General features: G+C 40.7%; 1 protein-coding gene across 1 annotated transcript in view; it reads left to right on the top strand.

Moving 5' to 3' along the window:
* Positions 1 to 17,326, top strand: part of SMOC1 (SPARC related modular calcium binding 1) — an 89,379-nt gene that overhangs the window by 13,180 nt on the left and 58,873 nt on the right. Inside the window, exons 4-5 of the mRNA XM_010024718.1 lie at positions 5,286 to 5,385; positions 7,640 to 7,687. Coding sequence (XP_010023020.1) covers positions 5,286 to 5,385; positions 7,640 to 7,687 — 148 coding nt within the window. The remainder of the gene's footprint in view (positions 1 to 5,285; positions 5,386 to 7,639; positions 7,688 to 17,326) is intronic.

Raw genomic sequence — 17,326 nt, 5'->3', positions numbered from 1 at the left:
ACCTCTCCTTTCAGAATGAAAGAACACAGTCTGTCTTGATTGATTAAAGAAACTCTTTCTTCAGAAAAAAAACTGGGCTTTAATTAGTAGGTGCTTCTGGCTTTTTTTTTTTTTTTTTTTTTTTTTTTTAAATAAAAGGTATGTCTTCTGTGGAAAACAGTAGCGGGAGCTCTCTGCAAATATTGCTCTGCAGATTTGTCTGCTACGTATGCACTTGGCTTTCGTCCCGCAGCTCTTACTGTGTTTCTTGTTTATATATTGAGCTAAAGATAACCCATGGATGGGTAAGAGGGTAGCAGTGTTGGTTATATGCAGAATTTCTTCAAAGTACCGCTGATTGTGAGCAAAGGAACAGCTTCTTTAAGCAGGAGTGCACATTCGTAAAGCACAGTGACAATGTAAGGTCATTCCTAACTTTAAAGAGTCACATTTTGTGTCAGAATCAAAACCCCTCTCTTGCAGATCCCTCTCCTGAGCTAAAAATGGTATCTGTGCCAGAGTGTGTGTTGGGAATGCCTTTGACCATGCATAAGATTCCTTTGCCACAAATCACTTCTTTCCCTGGTTGTATGAATAATGAGATTCCTATAGAGCAAGCATTTCTTGAATGGTGCATAGACTTGAGGGAACTGGCTGCTGCATAAAGCCCTGTTGGGAATATGTGTCTGCACAACATCATTTAGGAAGAATTAAATGTGAGCAGGGAACAGAAAAAAGTGACAAAAATGATTTAAGGGGTTGAAGTCCCAAAGAAGCTCAAACTTTAGATGCAGACTGATTCATAGCTCCCTAAAATTTTGTAAAAGGCAAGGCAGGCTTCTGACAAGAGTCAGCTGACTCCTAGTCTAGCAGAAAGTATGACAGGATCCAGGGTCCAAGCAGTACAGCAAGACATTTAAACCTGAACAGAGGCATTGCCACTTACAATAAGTAGCCATCAGGCCAGTGTGGCACTAACTTAGGTTCAGAGGGCTTTCAAGATAAGTGTCAGTGGCTTAAACAAAGGATAGGCTTGTTTGCCCAGAGAAGTTGTGGCTGCCACATTGCTGGCAGTGTTCAAAGCCAGGTTGGGCAGGCTTTGAGCAACCTGGTCTAGTGGAATGTGTGCTTGCCCATGGCAGGGGGATTGGAACTGAATGATCTTTAAGGTCCTTTCCAACCCTAACCATCCTATGATAAAGAATTGCTGTGTGACATTGAGGTTTCTGGGTCAGACCAGATGATCTACTGGCTTGGAACAATTCGTTTAGCTGTTTTTGCAGTGTATACAAGGAACATGTGGGTGCAGCCAGGGTTTGGAGCCTTGCCTCGTGCTCTAAGTGCGAGCAGTAGCTCTGCTGTCCACCCTCACCTTCAGAAGTGCCATTCAAAAACTGGATGTATTTTTAATTCTCTCATAGAAGGGATGTTTTTCTGCCCTCCATTATGGAAGGAGCCAGGAAATGTTTGACTGATCTGCGATGGGATAGGAGTCAGTTACCAAGCTCTTCATCTGACCAGCAGTGAAAACCTAATCTGTTCCTGTACTTAGCCCAGTGCTTGTCCAAGGCGCTTCCAAGCCTTGGTTGTCTCCCTCATACATGTGCAAGCAATTTCTCTCCCATTTCTAGTTTCTTTTGAAAAGGAAACTCTTGATCCTCTGTCAAATGGCTGTAAAGGGATGCTGCTGTTTGCTTGTTGAGAAGTTTGGACTGCTTGGGAAGCATGACATTGTCAGTGAGATGCTGAAGAAACCAAACAGCGGCTTCATCGTCCTTCAGAAAATTAAGAGGCAGAGTTGTCTGTCAGTAACTACACTTTTAATGTTTTCATATTGTAATGAACTGGTGTTCATCACAGAACTGGATGAGAGTAGGTGTTTATTCATGTGGCCAGTGTTTAGTATGTTAGCAGCTGTTCGATTTCACACATCCTAATGGCAGGGGGTTTAGAGGAGATGGTCCTACACTCTTAATTTGGGCAATAGTGGTAGAGCAGTTTTATTTGGGTTTGTCCCTCATACTTTTCATCCTTCAGTTGAGGCACAACTGAGATGATGTATGTCTCCCCCCTGAAAAGTAGGAATGGTGTTCTGCATGATCAGTTTGAGTTATTTGAAAGTGCAGATGTTAATGGGGAATCTGTTAGGAGACCTCAAAGGATTTGTAGGTTTTATTTCTCTGGGTTCCTATTATGTAACTTAAAATGTTCTGCTGTTGGACAGGTGTGTGTTAATCTGAGATGTCACACTCCTATCTGTCATGTGCCTTTCCAGCAGTAAGGAGCATTCTGTAGCTGGTTAGCAATTGAGTTTATTTTGTATATAGAATTGATAATGTATTTTTTCTGACACAATGCTTGGCTTTAGAAGGCTAAGAGCCAAAATAAGTCAAATACACTTTTTCTAGTATGTGTTTTGGTAGAGCCAAAATTAACTCAGTAACTGAAGATTAGATCTGTGCAGTAAACAGGTGTCACTTCTACGCAGTTACTCTTCTGATTATAACAGCATTTAAAAATCTTGCTACTATGTGAGTAGGATTAGAATGAGGTTGAATTTCAGGTAGGAGATTTAAATGGGATTTAGAAACAAAACCTCAAACCTAAGATGATTGAAAAACAAAAAAAAACCAACCCAAACCCCCCTGAATTCTCAAAATTTCTTACTGTAAGTGCTTTGGAATAGTTGACACTTCAGAGTTTGTGTTTACACATGCTGTTTAGAAATGGTACGGGACAGCTAGTGTCTTTACGTTTTTTCAGTGGTATACCAGTGCTATGGAACTCATGAAAGGCATACCATTTTCTCTTTTTTTGTCCCCAGCCTTTAAGCTGCAATCTCTAGCTGTAGGCCACTGTCATGACACCTTGTCATAGTTTAAATATGCTGAGACCTAGTTAGGTGTTGTGAAAGGTAGCCCTCTCAACATGAAGACATTCAGGAAAGCTAACTGCAGTTATTTTTGAGTTTTCTGAAGTGTTAGTTCTTCATGGGTAGTCACGTGGCTGTTAGGATAAGGGCTGAGATTTAATTGCTGCTATTATCTGTAGTAGAGGAGTTCTCTTCAATAGAACATTAGGCTGTTGTGAAAATGCTGTCAATATGAGATGTAGAGCGGGTCATGGATAGCAGTCCAAGGAAGACCAGCATTCCTTAGCTTAGTTATTTACAAAATTACTGTGCTTTTATGGACGTAATGTGCTTGACTTGCATAAATGAGTGTGTGTAATTGGTAATGCAACTCATTGAGATGAGTTGCATAAGATGCTCTTAGTTAATGCATCTATCCTAAATTTACGTCAATACGTTTTTTTGGATTCCTTTGCCATGTCCTTTGTTGTTTTCTGTAGGCTTGGCTGAAGAACTACCAAGGCACTAACACTTTAATTTTTTAAATACTGGGTACACTAGATTTTTTTTCTATAATGTAACATGGAATTTGGTTTCATCTGTAGGTAAGATTTTTACAACTAATGCTCAGATAGGAATTGCATTCCCAATAGCTCCTTGTGCTGTTGGGAATGCAATAATGTGTTTGTGATCAGTAAAGATAAACACTGCTCACAGAAACCCAAGCAGTTCCATCACGCTTGCTTTGAATGTACAATTGATAAATTGAGCAATAAGAAATATTTTGCAACTTGATTATTGCTAATTATATTCATAGTGCTTTTGAGTAATTTGCAATCAGTTTTGTGATGTGTTGAGAGAATAAAAATGAAAGTATGCAGATAGCAGTGACAGTGGCTTCAGTAACATGTCTACATGAGATTGTTGTTGATTTTGGCTGCTAAAAGTCAATTTGCTTGAGGCAAAATGATTGATTTGCACTTTAGTAAAACTCAAGATAAACACGTGGTACCATGTTATAATTGCTCTTAGATCATGTTTTATGTGATACTCAAAGCTTTTTAAAAAGACTGTTAAGTCTCTGAACAAACTCTGCTACCTTAGGGAATCGAAGCCAGCTGTCAGCAAGGGGGAATGACTGATTTAGCTCTGAAGGATCCCTAATGAAGGGAATGGTCCAAACACCCCATCACTCTTCTGTGTGGGGAGGACTGGAATGGGAAATCAGCTGCAATGAACTTCTTTGGAAAAAGAGAAAATGGGTAGAATTCAATTTACGAGTAAAATGAAAAGGCAGTTTCTAAAGTGGTTTCATCTCATTTAATGGCTTTGTTTCAGAAATGTATTGAAGGGGGGCATCTCTAGCTTATAGTAATGTAGACATTTCTATACCATTTCAAGGTGCTGGAAGTAATGATGTGAAAGCTCAGCCACAACTGAAAGTGTTTGCTAGAAAGGATTTTGGAACCTGTTCGTATTTACATAAATGCCTGTATGATTATAGTTTACTTTTGTCTCAAGGGAACTCAAAGGTGTTGTGAATTTCATCTAAATGCTGAACACTGTCAAAGCTGAGGCAAAGGCTGTAACTAATTTGTTGAGCTGGGTGAAACTAATAGTGCTACTGAAGTAATATCTGCATAGATGTTACAAAGACCAGTCTGCTATTTTGGGATTTGTCTGTTTTCACTTTAGAGGTCCACATCTGAACTAGTCATTCTGGTGTCCTTTCATGGTGAAGGAAGGAACTGGACAACTCTAGATGTTCAGTTTAGAAGCAGAGCTTCAAAGTTAAGCAAGATGAGTCTTACGCTTGTTTACCTTTTGGCTCATTAGAGCTTTCATCAAATGTTTTTAAATCCTTGTCAATACATGAAAAGCAAGCATGTTGGATTTTGCTCCTACTGCCTACGTTGACATAGTAACAGAAGAGAGCTTAAATCTATCTGGAGAAGGTTTGTTAACATAACAAGTCAGTGTTGCATTTTTCCAGTCATGTTTACTGAACAAAATGTTCTTGAAATGCCCACAGATGCTCTTCTCAAGCAGCAGCTGTGGAATTGGGCCAGGGTGGACTTTTCACATCCCAGATGGGATGTAGTGGGACTACTATTTAAGGGTAAATAGTAAATAGGGTTTAGCAGAAGGTGTAATGAGCTGAGATACGGCTGCTGTATCACAAAACTGAAGTGTTCTCAGTTGACTACTTGTAACTTCCTTTGCCTACTGAATTGCAGCTAAAGGAATTGGAGAAATAACCTTTCTTTGGAGAGGGGGTGAGGAGAGAAAGAAAAGATAACGATATCAAAGATGCTCTTCTCTGGGACCTCCTGACTCTGAAGCATATATTTGTGATGCACCTGGGTTGGGGCTTCAACTAAGATGTTGGAATATAATAAAAGTGATGGGGGACAGAGTGAGAAATGAAATGCCTGCTCTTTGTTTTATTAAACAGGTGCAGTGCCATACCTACACTGGATACTGCTGGTGTGTGACACCTGATGGCAAGCCTATTAGCGGCTCTTCTGTACAGAACAAAACTCCTGTATGTTCAGGTACTGTGGGAGTGACTTCAACAAAGGCTAATTTGATAACTAAAGGGGTGGGGAGAATGTATCCTGTTAAGAGTACTTAATCTTTCCAGGTGACTTGGTCAGTTTGCCCAATTTAACACTGCAGTTGTGCTTTTATCTCCTTGTGTGCTTGCTGGCATTTGGAAGCTGCAAGGGAGCTTGGACTGTGGCAGGTCCACCCTGCAGTTAGGGTACAGGTACTCCTGCAAGGCTCACCCATAAAAAACACAAAGGCACTAAGGAAACAGCCAAGGCAGGAGTCACAGTGTTGTTGTATACACCAAACCCAGCGATTCTTGTAACAGAAAGAATATTTTTTTTTTGCATGAGCTGTATTTAAAGAAGTGTTTCTCAGGCTGTATTTTCTAGTGGGCCATGAAGTCATTTTGCTTTCAGAATGACTTCACTTAAAAGTTTGATAAGGCAGTTCTTGAGAAACTGGTGGTTGTTGACTACTAGCTACCAAATCTGGGGTCCTGCTGTTACAATGGATTTGGGTCTTCTGATCATGTCACTCGGTTCCAGTTCTTAGTTTCTAGATTTTCACGTGGCCCTGAGCACTAGTGTACAGTTTTGCTTTGTGAGCTGTGGTCAACAGAGTTGCTGCGAAGCTGTTCTGTGCTGTCTACAAGAATTCAGGGGCAATACTAGACTTTATGCTTTTCACAGAAAAGAAGAAAGCAAAGATAGCAAACAAAGGAGTGTGTTTCTAACATGTTCAGTGATACCATGTAGGCACTACAGCTGCCTCTGGCTTCATGCTCTGCAGCCTGCACACCATGGGTGTTTAATGTATTTGTCCTCTCACACCTTACAGTGTTTGCCTTTTAGATAGGAGCATGACAGCAGTCAAACCTTTGGAGTTTTTTTGTTTGTTGTTTTGTTTTTTTTAATCCTCCTCGTCTTATTCAATGTCCTCTTGGCTGCAGGATGTTTTGTGATAATAAGCAAACATAGTGACTTGCATAAGGGTTTGAGCTGAGTGGGAGAACTGCCTGGTAGCCAGTGAGTCAATGTAGGTTGAGGGAATGCTTGGTGTTTCACAGGTACATGGAAAGAAAATAAAATTAATATCCTGTTTTAGTGTAAGGTAAAATGCAACAGTAATTTTGCTTAAATGTTAGAATATGACTTTCTTCCACCATTCCCGTGTATGGTTTTGGTAGGCATGTTTTAGTCTTGCTTATCTGACCGTTTAGTCTTGAGCTGTTAATAAAATTATGTTATCAGGAAAGTAAAGTCATAGTGTACTGTAGGGGAAACAGATGTCAGGCTCATGATGACTGATACGGACTATGTGCTTCCTTCCTACCTGTAATTCAGCAGTAGATCTGTGATGAACTGGTCTGCAAGTGAAAGTGCCTGGGCAATAGAGTTTATGTTAGAGTTTGTCTTGACCAGTCTTTTGGGCCTGTCAGAGCTGCTTCCTTTGGACATGACTTTTGATCCATGTTTCTGGAAGGATCAGTAATTACTGGAACTGTTTAGTTGATGGTGCATGGAAGAATCAATTTCTTGGAAATAAAGCTATTCCAAAAAAAGGGGGGAATGATGACTTTTAATAAATTTTTACACTTTGGTAATGGGCTTGTTCAAAAAGCTTTAATTATTAGTTCAAGTTTTAAAGGAAAACTTTGTTCTGAAGCACTAAAGCAAACTGCAGAAAAGTGTAGAACCATATGTATTATGTAAAGATCTAAGTTACGTTAAAAACCCCAGGATGTGTTCTATTCAAGTACGTTCTGGATCTTATTCAGTGTCCCTTTTCAAATAGCTGGGGATGTTGAAATCCATTTTGTGTGAATTGTCCCACTTAATTCCTCTTAGAATACTGGCCTTGCATTCCCTGCACACTCTCCCCACCTGTTTTTGATTTGTTCTTCTTGACATATGCAAACAAAAGAAGTGACTCTTACTGATCTTTTCTACTTGCCCTTGGATTTATTCCAGCTTTCTTACTAGCACACTGCTCTGTTGAGCTCTTTCAAATCACTGGATCCAGCTATCAAAGATTTCTTGTTTACCCTCATCCTGATTTAATATCTTGACACACAAAACTTCCTTATGCTGTCCCAGTTGGTTGAAGCAAAAGGCTCTCTGAATCCCAAACTGAGCTGTTGGCAAGTAAAACAGATGCTCCGTGGGTTGAGATGCTGATTGTATTAATGTGACATTACATGTTCTGTGTGATCATGCAGCATCTAAATGTCTTTTCTTTCTTTTTCCTCCCCTTTAGGTTCTGTAACTGATAAACCATCAAGCCAGGGTAATTCTGGAAGGAAAGGTGAGTGGAGTCCTATGCTTCAGCAACTTGTTTCGTAATAGCAGCTGCCCTGCCAAGTCCCTTGAGATAACTCAGTACCTGGGTTCTAACTAGCTCAGTGTGTGGGAGGCTTTCATGCCTGTAGACCTCCACCTTCAGTAGGAGGAATAAGATGACAGTCTGTTGGTGCACCACCCTATGGAGTAGAAAATGGCATGCTCTGCTCTGTGCTCATCAGCTGAGATGTAGTGCATGAAAACAGAGCTTCCCAAAGAAGCATCTGGCATAGAATAACCTCTTGTTCACCTTGAAATTAACTACTGAGCATTTCTCGAATAAAATCCCTGGACATTAGGAAGGCTATCAATATGACTAGTACACTGGGAGTCAGGAGTGTCAATGTCATGGTTTTGGCTTTATATGCATTGAAAGTGTTGGGATGTTTTGGTTTTTTTTTTCACAGAGCATCAAACCCTCTAGCCAGATGAGCTGGATTAAACCCTGGCTATGCTTGGAAACCTTGCTTTTTTGTGCATTAGACATCAGTCCTCCTTTACAGTCCTTGCCTTTCCTCAGCGAGGCATTTAGATGTGTCATTGTTCTTCTGTGTGTATTTGAAGCCCTTTTCTGTATCTCTTATGTTCATTGAAATAGTCTTGGAAGAGAAGTGTACATTGAGGGGCAGCCAAATTTGTCTGTAGGCCTTCTACACACTCTGATTTTAAAACCCTTCTCCCCTCTACCCCTGCAATTCAGAGTCAACTTTTGAGTTTGTCTCTTTACTACAGGAAAACAGTGCTGAATGCATCCTCACTCCTGCTGGTGAGGATGAAGGCCGTTTCCTGGGAGAAGTTCCTGGTTTAATATTTGGAGCTGAATTTTTAGTGCTAACTCTTTAAACCAATCGTTCCTGATACTTTAAAACACAGGAAAATGCCTACCTCGATGCCAGTGCTTTAATTTGAAGAACATTTTCCGTGCTGGGACTGTCAATACAGTCCTGTGAACACTTAGCAGGGATTGTAGATCACTATGTTCTGAGCAGTGAACGTGTTTAGAGAACATTTTGAGAATATCTGTTCTCCAGTCTATTGCTTGTGTATTGCAGCTTAGGAAGAAGGTGCAGAGAGAATTACTTGGTTAATATTGAATGCTGAAGCCTGCTTCTTATTTTAGATAAGGATATGTCTCTGTAAACCTGTAATTACATGTTAATGTATAATTGGCACCTGAATGCATTGTTATCATTCTGTTAATGCTAGTCTAGCCTGAAGTACAAGCAAATCAAGTAGCTCTTGAAATCTGCGTTATTTTTGGCTGGGGGTTGTTTGTAGGCTTCCTACCTGAGTAGTCCTAGTCTGTTCTTCTAGAATTGGATTTCAAAGGAAACAAAAGCAAAAGGGGAAAACATCTGAACTTGTTTTTTCCACTTCATTCCCTTTATTAACTCAGAAGTTGGAACATGCAAAAAAAAAAAAAAAAAAGAGAACTGTAAATGGAATGAATTAACCTAAAATTTGTAATATAAATTGATTCTCCTTGGTGCTGCCTGTGGCATTCCATTTCAAGAATGGTACTCTTAGTCAAGTGGTTGCAAAAACATCCTATGCAGTAGCTGTCAAGAAAAGGAAAATGTTTCTCTTTGGGCCAGCATGCTTCAAGCAATCATGTACATTTTCTATTTCCTGTAACTCTGAATCTCTTCATATCTGTTGGAAGCCACTTTGGCCTTTCTCCATCATGTTAGAAAAGTACTTGTGAACAATCATTAAATAGATCTTCTAAAATCAAGAGGGTTTTTGGGAGCTGAAATAATTTGGTTTAAAACTTGATGGACTTAACATTACTTTTTGGGCTAGTGATGAATGCCTAATTAAAAATTAATCTGTCTTTCTTGTCAGTGTGTTGAGTTACCTTGATTCAAAATTCCAGTATCAGGTCCTACTGTAAAGAAGTCGGAACCAAGAACAGACTGGCTTCCTTGAAGCAAGGTGCTTGCTGGAGGTCTGGCTTCTCTGAAGACCTGTAGCTAGCCATTGTGCATATAACCTGTAGCTAGCCAGTGTGCATATAACCATCCATTTCAACCGAGTGTTCAGACTCTTTCTGTAAAGATTGCCCTTTGAAAGATGACAGAAAGAGCAGGGTGAGGAGGGGTACAGCAGGAACTGGGTTGGTGATGAGCTTTCTGTTGCAGAGGCACATCTTGGAAATTTCTGACGTCACTTTGGGCAACTGCTACCTGAATCAGGAGCTTTTGGACTTTTCCCAGTGCACCGCACACTCCTCTCTCCATCCCCAGATGAAGGTCTCTGAGTCAAAGAGCATTGTCTGGCACACAGTAGGCCCTCTCAGGAGGAAAGAATAGCCGAGGCTCTCAAAAGTGATTTCTTTTGTCCCATTCATACAGGAATGTAAAATATGGAGCTAATAAACTTTGTGTGATGCTGGTGCCTTTCAAGTCTTCAGGGCAAAATAGTCTTTTTGGATAGAGGCTGCTCTGCCTTAGAAACTGCAGATGAGTAGGCTCATGCTGTTGGGTACTAAATGAAGACTTTATTAACATGAGCTCCTTTTTAGAAGAGACTAAGTAATGTTGGAAGGAGAAGGCGGCTGATTATTGGTAATAACCCTTTCTCCAAATGTTTTGGCCTCACTTATGTCCTGTTTAGCCATAACTTCTGGGAGTCAGTAGGTGTAATGGAGTCGCCAGAAGATGTGATTCCACTCACAGGCTCTCTCACTACTGATGAAAAGAAGATGAAATGGTCATGGTCATGTGGCTTGGCTTGTAGTTCCAGAAGTGGTTCTGTGGAGCTTTCTGCAGAGAACAGATGAGAGTGCTGGCAAGAAATCCTTTTTATTTTTAAATCCCGTGCTCTGGTTGCCCATGTTTACATTGCTGCTATTGCTGTATGATGCAATGCCAGTTATTCATACAATTTGCCCTGTAAGGTAATTTAAATCAAATTAACTTGGCACCAAACTTAAAACTTTAAAATACTATGTATTGATCTGTTCTGTGGCTGAGAAGTGCTCTGTTGCTGGAAGGCAGAGACCTGAGCCTGCAGAGATGGAAGAATGTATGAGGTGGAATGGAAACCCAGGTTATCCAGGACAAGCTTGGTGTGTGGACTTTGCAGCTCAGACAGTTACCATTGTTCTTTCTATGCTGAATTCAGCCTGCAAGTGAAGAACAAGTTTCCAGGACCTTTGTTAGGGAATGAAGTTATTCTTGGGTGGGATTAGGATATCCAGAACCTGCGGATTTCTGTTGCTGTCTATTCCTTATTCCAGCTCATTCCTTGTACAGTCTTTTCTTGTAAGGAGCTTCTTGCTCTAATTTACTCCAGTTGCTGGTTTGTTTAGAAGGCCTTAGAGACTTGGAAGATGCACGCTGTCCCCTAGGGGGATGTATCTCCCCCCTCTCTCCCACTGGGAGGTTCTTAATGTTTTAAGAAGCAGTGAAAGGCATCCTTGGAGCCAACGGCACTGGATTTCTTCCCTGCCTAAAGAATGTAGAATGTTCCTTTCCAGCAAAGGGAAATTGTGCCATATGTTTGAAACAAAACAAGCAAACACAAAACGAAACAAAACATTCTTAATCTGAGGAGTGCCGGGGCTTTAGGAGCTCAAAGCTACAGATTTGGCATACTGCAGCCATGAGTAGTGACTTTCACAGTCACCAAGCAGGTTTTAATAAGGAGGCTGATCAAGAGACAGAGGGATGTAAAAAACAACCATGTCATTGCTTATCTCCAATAAGCTTGAAGTCACTTGATCTTCCTTCTTTAAACTGGAGTGAAGTAAAAGTAAAGAAATCAGCTACGAGTGAAGGGGAAAAAAGAAATCTAAGTTGTGATACTGATTTGTTAGTGGTTGTTAACTTCTGGATGCTGTGCAAGATGTTGATACTATTTTAAAATCAACTGAATGAAATAAATGGGAAAGGAGGCTTGGTTTCATAATTTGGGATAAAAAGATGATGCAAGTACAGGGTAAAATGGGCCCAATCAGCTGTCAGTGTCAGTCATGAGGAGTCTTGAATGGTATGAACTCCCTTTTTCTTTCATGAAGTCTTTTGCAATGCATAAAGTTCCAGGCCTGTTTTGGCTTGCTTTGCTTCCCTTACAAAAGCTGGCAATAGCATCTGCAATTCCATGAGCCTGGGGCTGGTACAGTGATGCTGGTGAAATGTAAGCTCTGATGGCCTCACAGAAGGCAAAGCCTGGGTTGAGCTGGTTTTATGCTTACTGTCTTACACGTAGACAAAACTCCTTTATGGAGCTGCAAAAAGCTTTGCCCAATGAGTTTGCAGCCTACAAGAGAACACTGAAGCAGCTTGAGGAACTTAAGATGAACAACTTAAAATTCCTGCCAATTAAACATCTAGAATTGGGCTCCTTTTTGTGGGTTTAACAGAGAGAAATGGGCTTAAAGGCAGGTTTCATTTCAGGGAAATTCTTCGCTGCAATTGTGGGCGAGTTGGCAAGAGAGCCATTCTGTGGCTGTCTTTCTGCTGGTTTCCAAGCACCTTACCTCCAGAAAATGTTAATGGCCTAGTTGTACAGCCAGTAGACTGAGCAATTAGAATCAGGAATGAGCCATTAGTCTGAGTCAGTAATTAGACTGAGCAGTAAAGAGTGAACGCTCTCCTCAGGCTGTCAGTAATTAGACTGAGCAGTAAAGAGTGAACACTCTCCTCAGGCAAACCCAAGTGGAGGACGGCTTGTGCCGATGTAAATAAATAGGACCATTTGTACACGGAGACCTGGAAGCTTTGTTTGCTGGTGGTAAGACGTCAGGTGCAGCTGGCACTAATTCACTTGCTGTCATCTTGCAAGGAGGTTGGTTGGCACATCTCAGAAGACAGATAATATCTTGACAAAAATGTCACATTGGAATATGACCAAAACCTGAGAGTGGTCTTTACCTTCTCCGGTTCTTTCTGGATTCAACCAGGTACTGACCAAATCTGAAACAGAGCTGTGCTATTACTCAAACTGAGCTTCAAGAGCCAAATTATTCCTGCCTCTCCAACCTCATAAATACTTAGAAAATGTTCTATGTCTTTAGAAGCTTGTGGAGGATACAGGAAAGATAAATATTTTATGACCTCATCAGTAAGGTGAAAGAAATACAAGTTTACTTGGGCAGTATGAAGTCAAGTGATGGTTCTAGCTGGTGGACACCATCTTATGATGAATTTCTTGCAGAAGATTTACAGATACTAAGTCTGCAGTGTGAGCAAGACAATTCCTCTGGATCCCTTATGCTACATATTTATTTCTAAATAATAAACTAGTTTATAAATCTGGATGAAGGAGAATAGAATCACAGAATGGTAGGGTTGGAAAGGACCTTAAGATCATCTAGTTCCAACTCCCTTGCCATGGGCAGGGGCACGTTACACTAAACCGTGTTGCCCAAGGCTCTGTCCAGCCTGGCCTTGAACACTGTCAGGGATGGATCATTCACAACTTGCTTTGGGCAACCCATTCCCGTGCCTCACCACCCTCACTGTGAAGAACTTCTTCCTTATATCTAATCTAAACTTCCCCTGTTTAAGTTTAAACCCATTACCCCTTGTCCTACCACTCCAGTCCCTGATGAAGAGTCCCTCCCCAGCATCCTTGTAGGCCCCCTTCAGATACTGGAAGGCTGCTATGAGGTCTCCATGCAGCCTTCTCTTCTCCAGGCTGAACAGCCCCAACTTTCTCAGCCTGTCTTCATAAGGGAGGTGCTCTAGCCCCCGTGATCATCCTCATGGACTTGCTCTGGACTTATTGCAACAGCTCCATGTCCTTTTTATGTTGAGGACACCAGAACTGTACACAATACTCCAAGTGAGGTCTCACAAGAGCAGAGTAGAGGGGCAGGATCACCTCCTTTGACCTGCTGGTCACACTTCTTTTGATGCAGCCCAGGATACGATTGTCTTTCTGGGCTCAAGCACACACTGAAGCCAGCTCATGTCAAGCTTCTCATCAGCCAACACCCCCAAGTCCTTCTCCGCAGGGCTGCTCCGAATTGCTTTCTGAAGGAATACTCCTAGACCAGAGCTGGCATGTTTCTGATAGGTTTTTTCTAGGTAATATATACACACGTACATAAAGTGTGTGCATACAGTTTCATGCTTCTGGACAGAGCTGCATGTGTAGTATACCTATGTGGATACAGTCGTATCCATGTATAATGTCTGCTTCCAGGAAGCAGCAGATTTTCTGTGTGTGCGTGTGCTATGTGAATGCTCCGAGTCCTCTTGATGTGCAAAAGCTCAATTTATCCTTCCATGCACTGATGGTGATCATTTCTCAGTCTTCCCTGATCAAATCTAGCAAGGGGCAGGAAATAATCTCTGGGAGAAACATGAATGTGTGCTGCTTCTCATGAAACTGGGACAAAACCTCAGGTGACTGCAAAGATTAGTGCAACAAAGCCACTGTCCTGCAAAGACCTGAGTGGGCTGTGAAGAAAAAGCACTATAGATGGAATTTTAAACACACAACATTTTGGTTAACGCATCTTTGTATTTCCAAGAGAATTTAGTGGTGGAATTGAAGTTTGCTTCTCCATTATTAAAGTAGTTCTGTAAAAAATACCATTACTTTGATTAGCAGGTTTGCCAGTTGATAGATATTCAGAATTGTCTGGTTCGTACCACTATCCCTGTACTGTACATAATCTACAAAATTGTTTATTAAATTCCACTTAAATGTAATTGTCGAAAGCAAGTAGGTATAGGTATGGCAGATTGAAATTTGCCAATATTTCAGATTTTATAAAACAGAGAAACTGGCTTTTAGGTGGGACTTGTGACCAATTTTTTGTGAGAACAGAGAAATACAATTTTACGATACCGTACATACTGGATCACTTTTTTTCAGCAGCGTTCTAAGAAACACTTAGATGTATCTCATAAATCAAGCAGATTTTTTGAAATATGAAGGTCTAGATGAAAAAATCAATCTCAAATTTGCTGCATAAACAGTAGAATTAAAAACAATCCTTTTGGGTCCCCACATCATTGACTTGTCTGAAATTGTTTAGTTTTCATCAAGACTTCTTTTTGTGGGCCTCAGAACATACGTATCAAATTTGAGGCTGAAGAAAGTTTCATTGGCAAGTTTAAGCAGAAGGCACATTCTGGTTTAAAGTATATTTTGTTTGATATAATACAAGAATTCTGCTTTCATCTATAAAGCAACAGTTCTAATTGGTAGGTTAGTCTATATAATATGACTTAATAAAATTGTAGTTTACAAGTGTTATTATAGCAATCTACAGACTACTCATGTCTGTAATGTCTTAAGGACAGCTGTAAAGGCTTTTAAATGATTAAGTCATAGTATTGAGCAGCCTGGTGAGTAGATCTAATAAGCAGGCTAACAATTGATTAAGCCACATCTGTTAAGGTATTAACTGTTTATGTGCTATACACAGATTCCTGGTGTCTGACCAATTACGGCTTGCGGAAAAATGGAATACTTCTGGGGTCTGTGGGTTGTTTTTGTCATTTAAACACTTCATAGCTATGTGGCCTCAACACCTTTTGTTTTTTAAAGAGTTGTTAAAAAAATTCTTCCCATGCTCTTTTAGTGTCTGGATCAGTGTGCCAAGATGTTGTACTACTATGCTGTGTATCCTTTAAAACAGTATTGTTATAACTTTGAAATTAATAGTCCTAGACTTCCTGTCTTCTGTAGCTGTTTCTTTAAAATAAACTTGAGGATAAATTGGAGAAATTGCAGGGTTTGTAGGTAAGTGAAGCTAGAAGTTGTTTGCTTGTATCAGCCTAACATGAACCTATTTTGTTTGAGTATTCACATCCCGTAGAAGAATCTAGACATCAGAACCTTAGTGTTGTATTCTTTCAAATCAATGTAATGTACAAGGAAATGTATTTTGTTGTGGGTGCAGGGGTTGGGCTGAGGGACTGCAAGTACTTTCAACTCCTTTGTCCCATAAGCAATGTCAATGTTTCTCTGTAAGAGAGAGAAACTATGAAACTGATGGGAAAGCTTGAATGTATGCAGAGCATGTGTGCTTGTAAACAAAGTAGGGGGAAGCTGGAGAGGCAACCACAATGTTTGCTCAAGTTTCTGAGATGGCACCTATGGGAATTAAAGCTTTTTTAGAACAGATCTAGCTGGAATAATAGCTTCTCCTCATGCATTCTTCTGGGTTTTTGTTTATGTTGGTAGCAAGAGAGATGTATTGCAAAATGCTTTGGTAAAGTCTAGGAATGGAAGAAGTCTTACCAACAGCCTGAATTTCTCTGGGCTGTGTCCATGTCTTTTTTTATGTGTCTCTGTGCTCAGCTTGGAGCTTAGATTCTGATGGAACCTTTAGGTGTTGCAGCAAAGCAATTCTCAAGTGTAAGGACTGCACAGATTTTATCTTGGCTGTCCAGCTGCTCACAAATGTGCCTTTAAATGATGATGATTCTGAAGGTCTTGGGCTCATTTTAAACAGTCAATCTGTAGATGTCTGGCGGTCTGTAACTGAGGGAGGAATGACCTTCCTCCTCATAATTTTCTTTTTATGTTTTTTTGTTGTTTTTCTTTTTTTTTTTTTTAATTTTGAGAATGTGGTGTCGCTTGTACCCCATGTACATTTCTGAGATGTGCTTTATTCCATACATATAGATTTCCTTCTGAAGCACATTAAATCCTTTGGACATCCTTTCAGCACTACTTGGTTACCTTGCCTATTTGCCTCCTGCTGCTCTTCTCCATTCCTTCCCTTAGAAGGAGGGAAGCTATTCCTTCAGTTTCATAATCAGACAAAAAAAGCTCCTTTTAGACTAAATTCAGATCCTGGGGTGAAGTAGTTGGGACAATATAGTTAGAGAGCAGAGTTGTGCTCACTCACCAATGCTCTGAACCTCTACTCTTACTGATCCTGGAGGAGAAAAAACCTGTAGAATCAAGCAGTGAATAAAAAATATACGTAGTTTTTTTCCCCCTTTCCATCATTGGCACACGTGCAATACAGGCATTGCACTGAGGTATCCGTTCTCTTTGCCTGCAAGGAAATGAAAAGGTGTATTGTAAGCCTAAGACTAGTCTGGTTGTCAGCCAGGAATTAGTCCTCTAAAGGAGAAAGGGAGAGGGGCTGGTGAGAGAAGAGACTAGAAAGGGGGGGGAGCCGAAGGGGGAAAGCACACTTTGAGATAGGTTCAGTGCACATGTCTAAAGATGGAAGGGGTCTTGTGCTTCCTCAGCATGCAGGTGTCGGGAGAAAGGAAGGGAGCTTGTGTTCTTATACACGGGCATGTGTCTGGGGGAGCAGGGTCAAAAATTTAGAGTATTTACTTAATCCCTTGGAACAGCTTTTTTCTCTTCTGTTTTCTTTTTGTGTTTAACAGACTGCTTTACAGGGGACACGTGTGGTAATTAACACATGCAGCTGTAGGGCTTCAGCCATATGTCTGAATTTCAAATGGCCATTGATCTGGGAAATTTGCTGCCGTCTCCACCCCCCACTTATAGGCTGTATTCCTTGAAGATGTGAGGGAATTTATAGAGTCTTTACCTTGAAGAGGCCAGAGCTGGAAGGAGTGAAAGGGAATGTGTGTGATGTTGGGAGAGAGGGAAGAAAGAATGAGATTCCAATCACACCTTTCATGCCCCTTGCCCCATGCTGCCATATATTTCA

Source organism: Nestor notabilis, unplaced genomic scaffold (genome assembly GCF_000696875.1).
Source record: "Nestor notabilis isolate BGI_N333 unplaced genomic scaffold, ASM69687v1 scaffold272, whole genome shotgun sequence".
In the NCBI taxonomy this organism is placed as follows: Eukaryota; Metazoa; Chordata; class Aves; order Psittaciformes; family Psittacidae; genus Nestor; species Nestor notabilis.
Note: the sequence above shows the minus strand (reverse complement) of the source record. Positions and strands in the feature narration are given on the sequence as shown.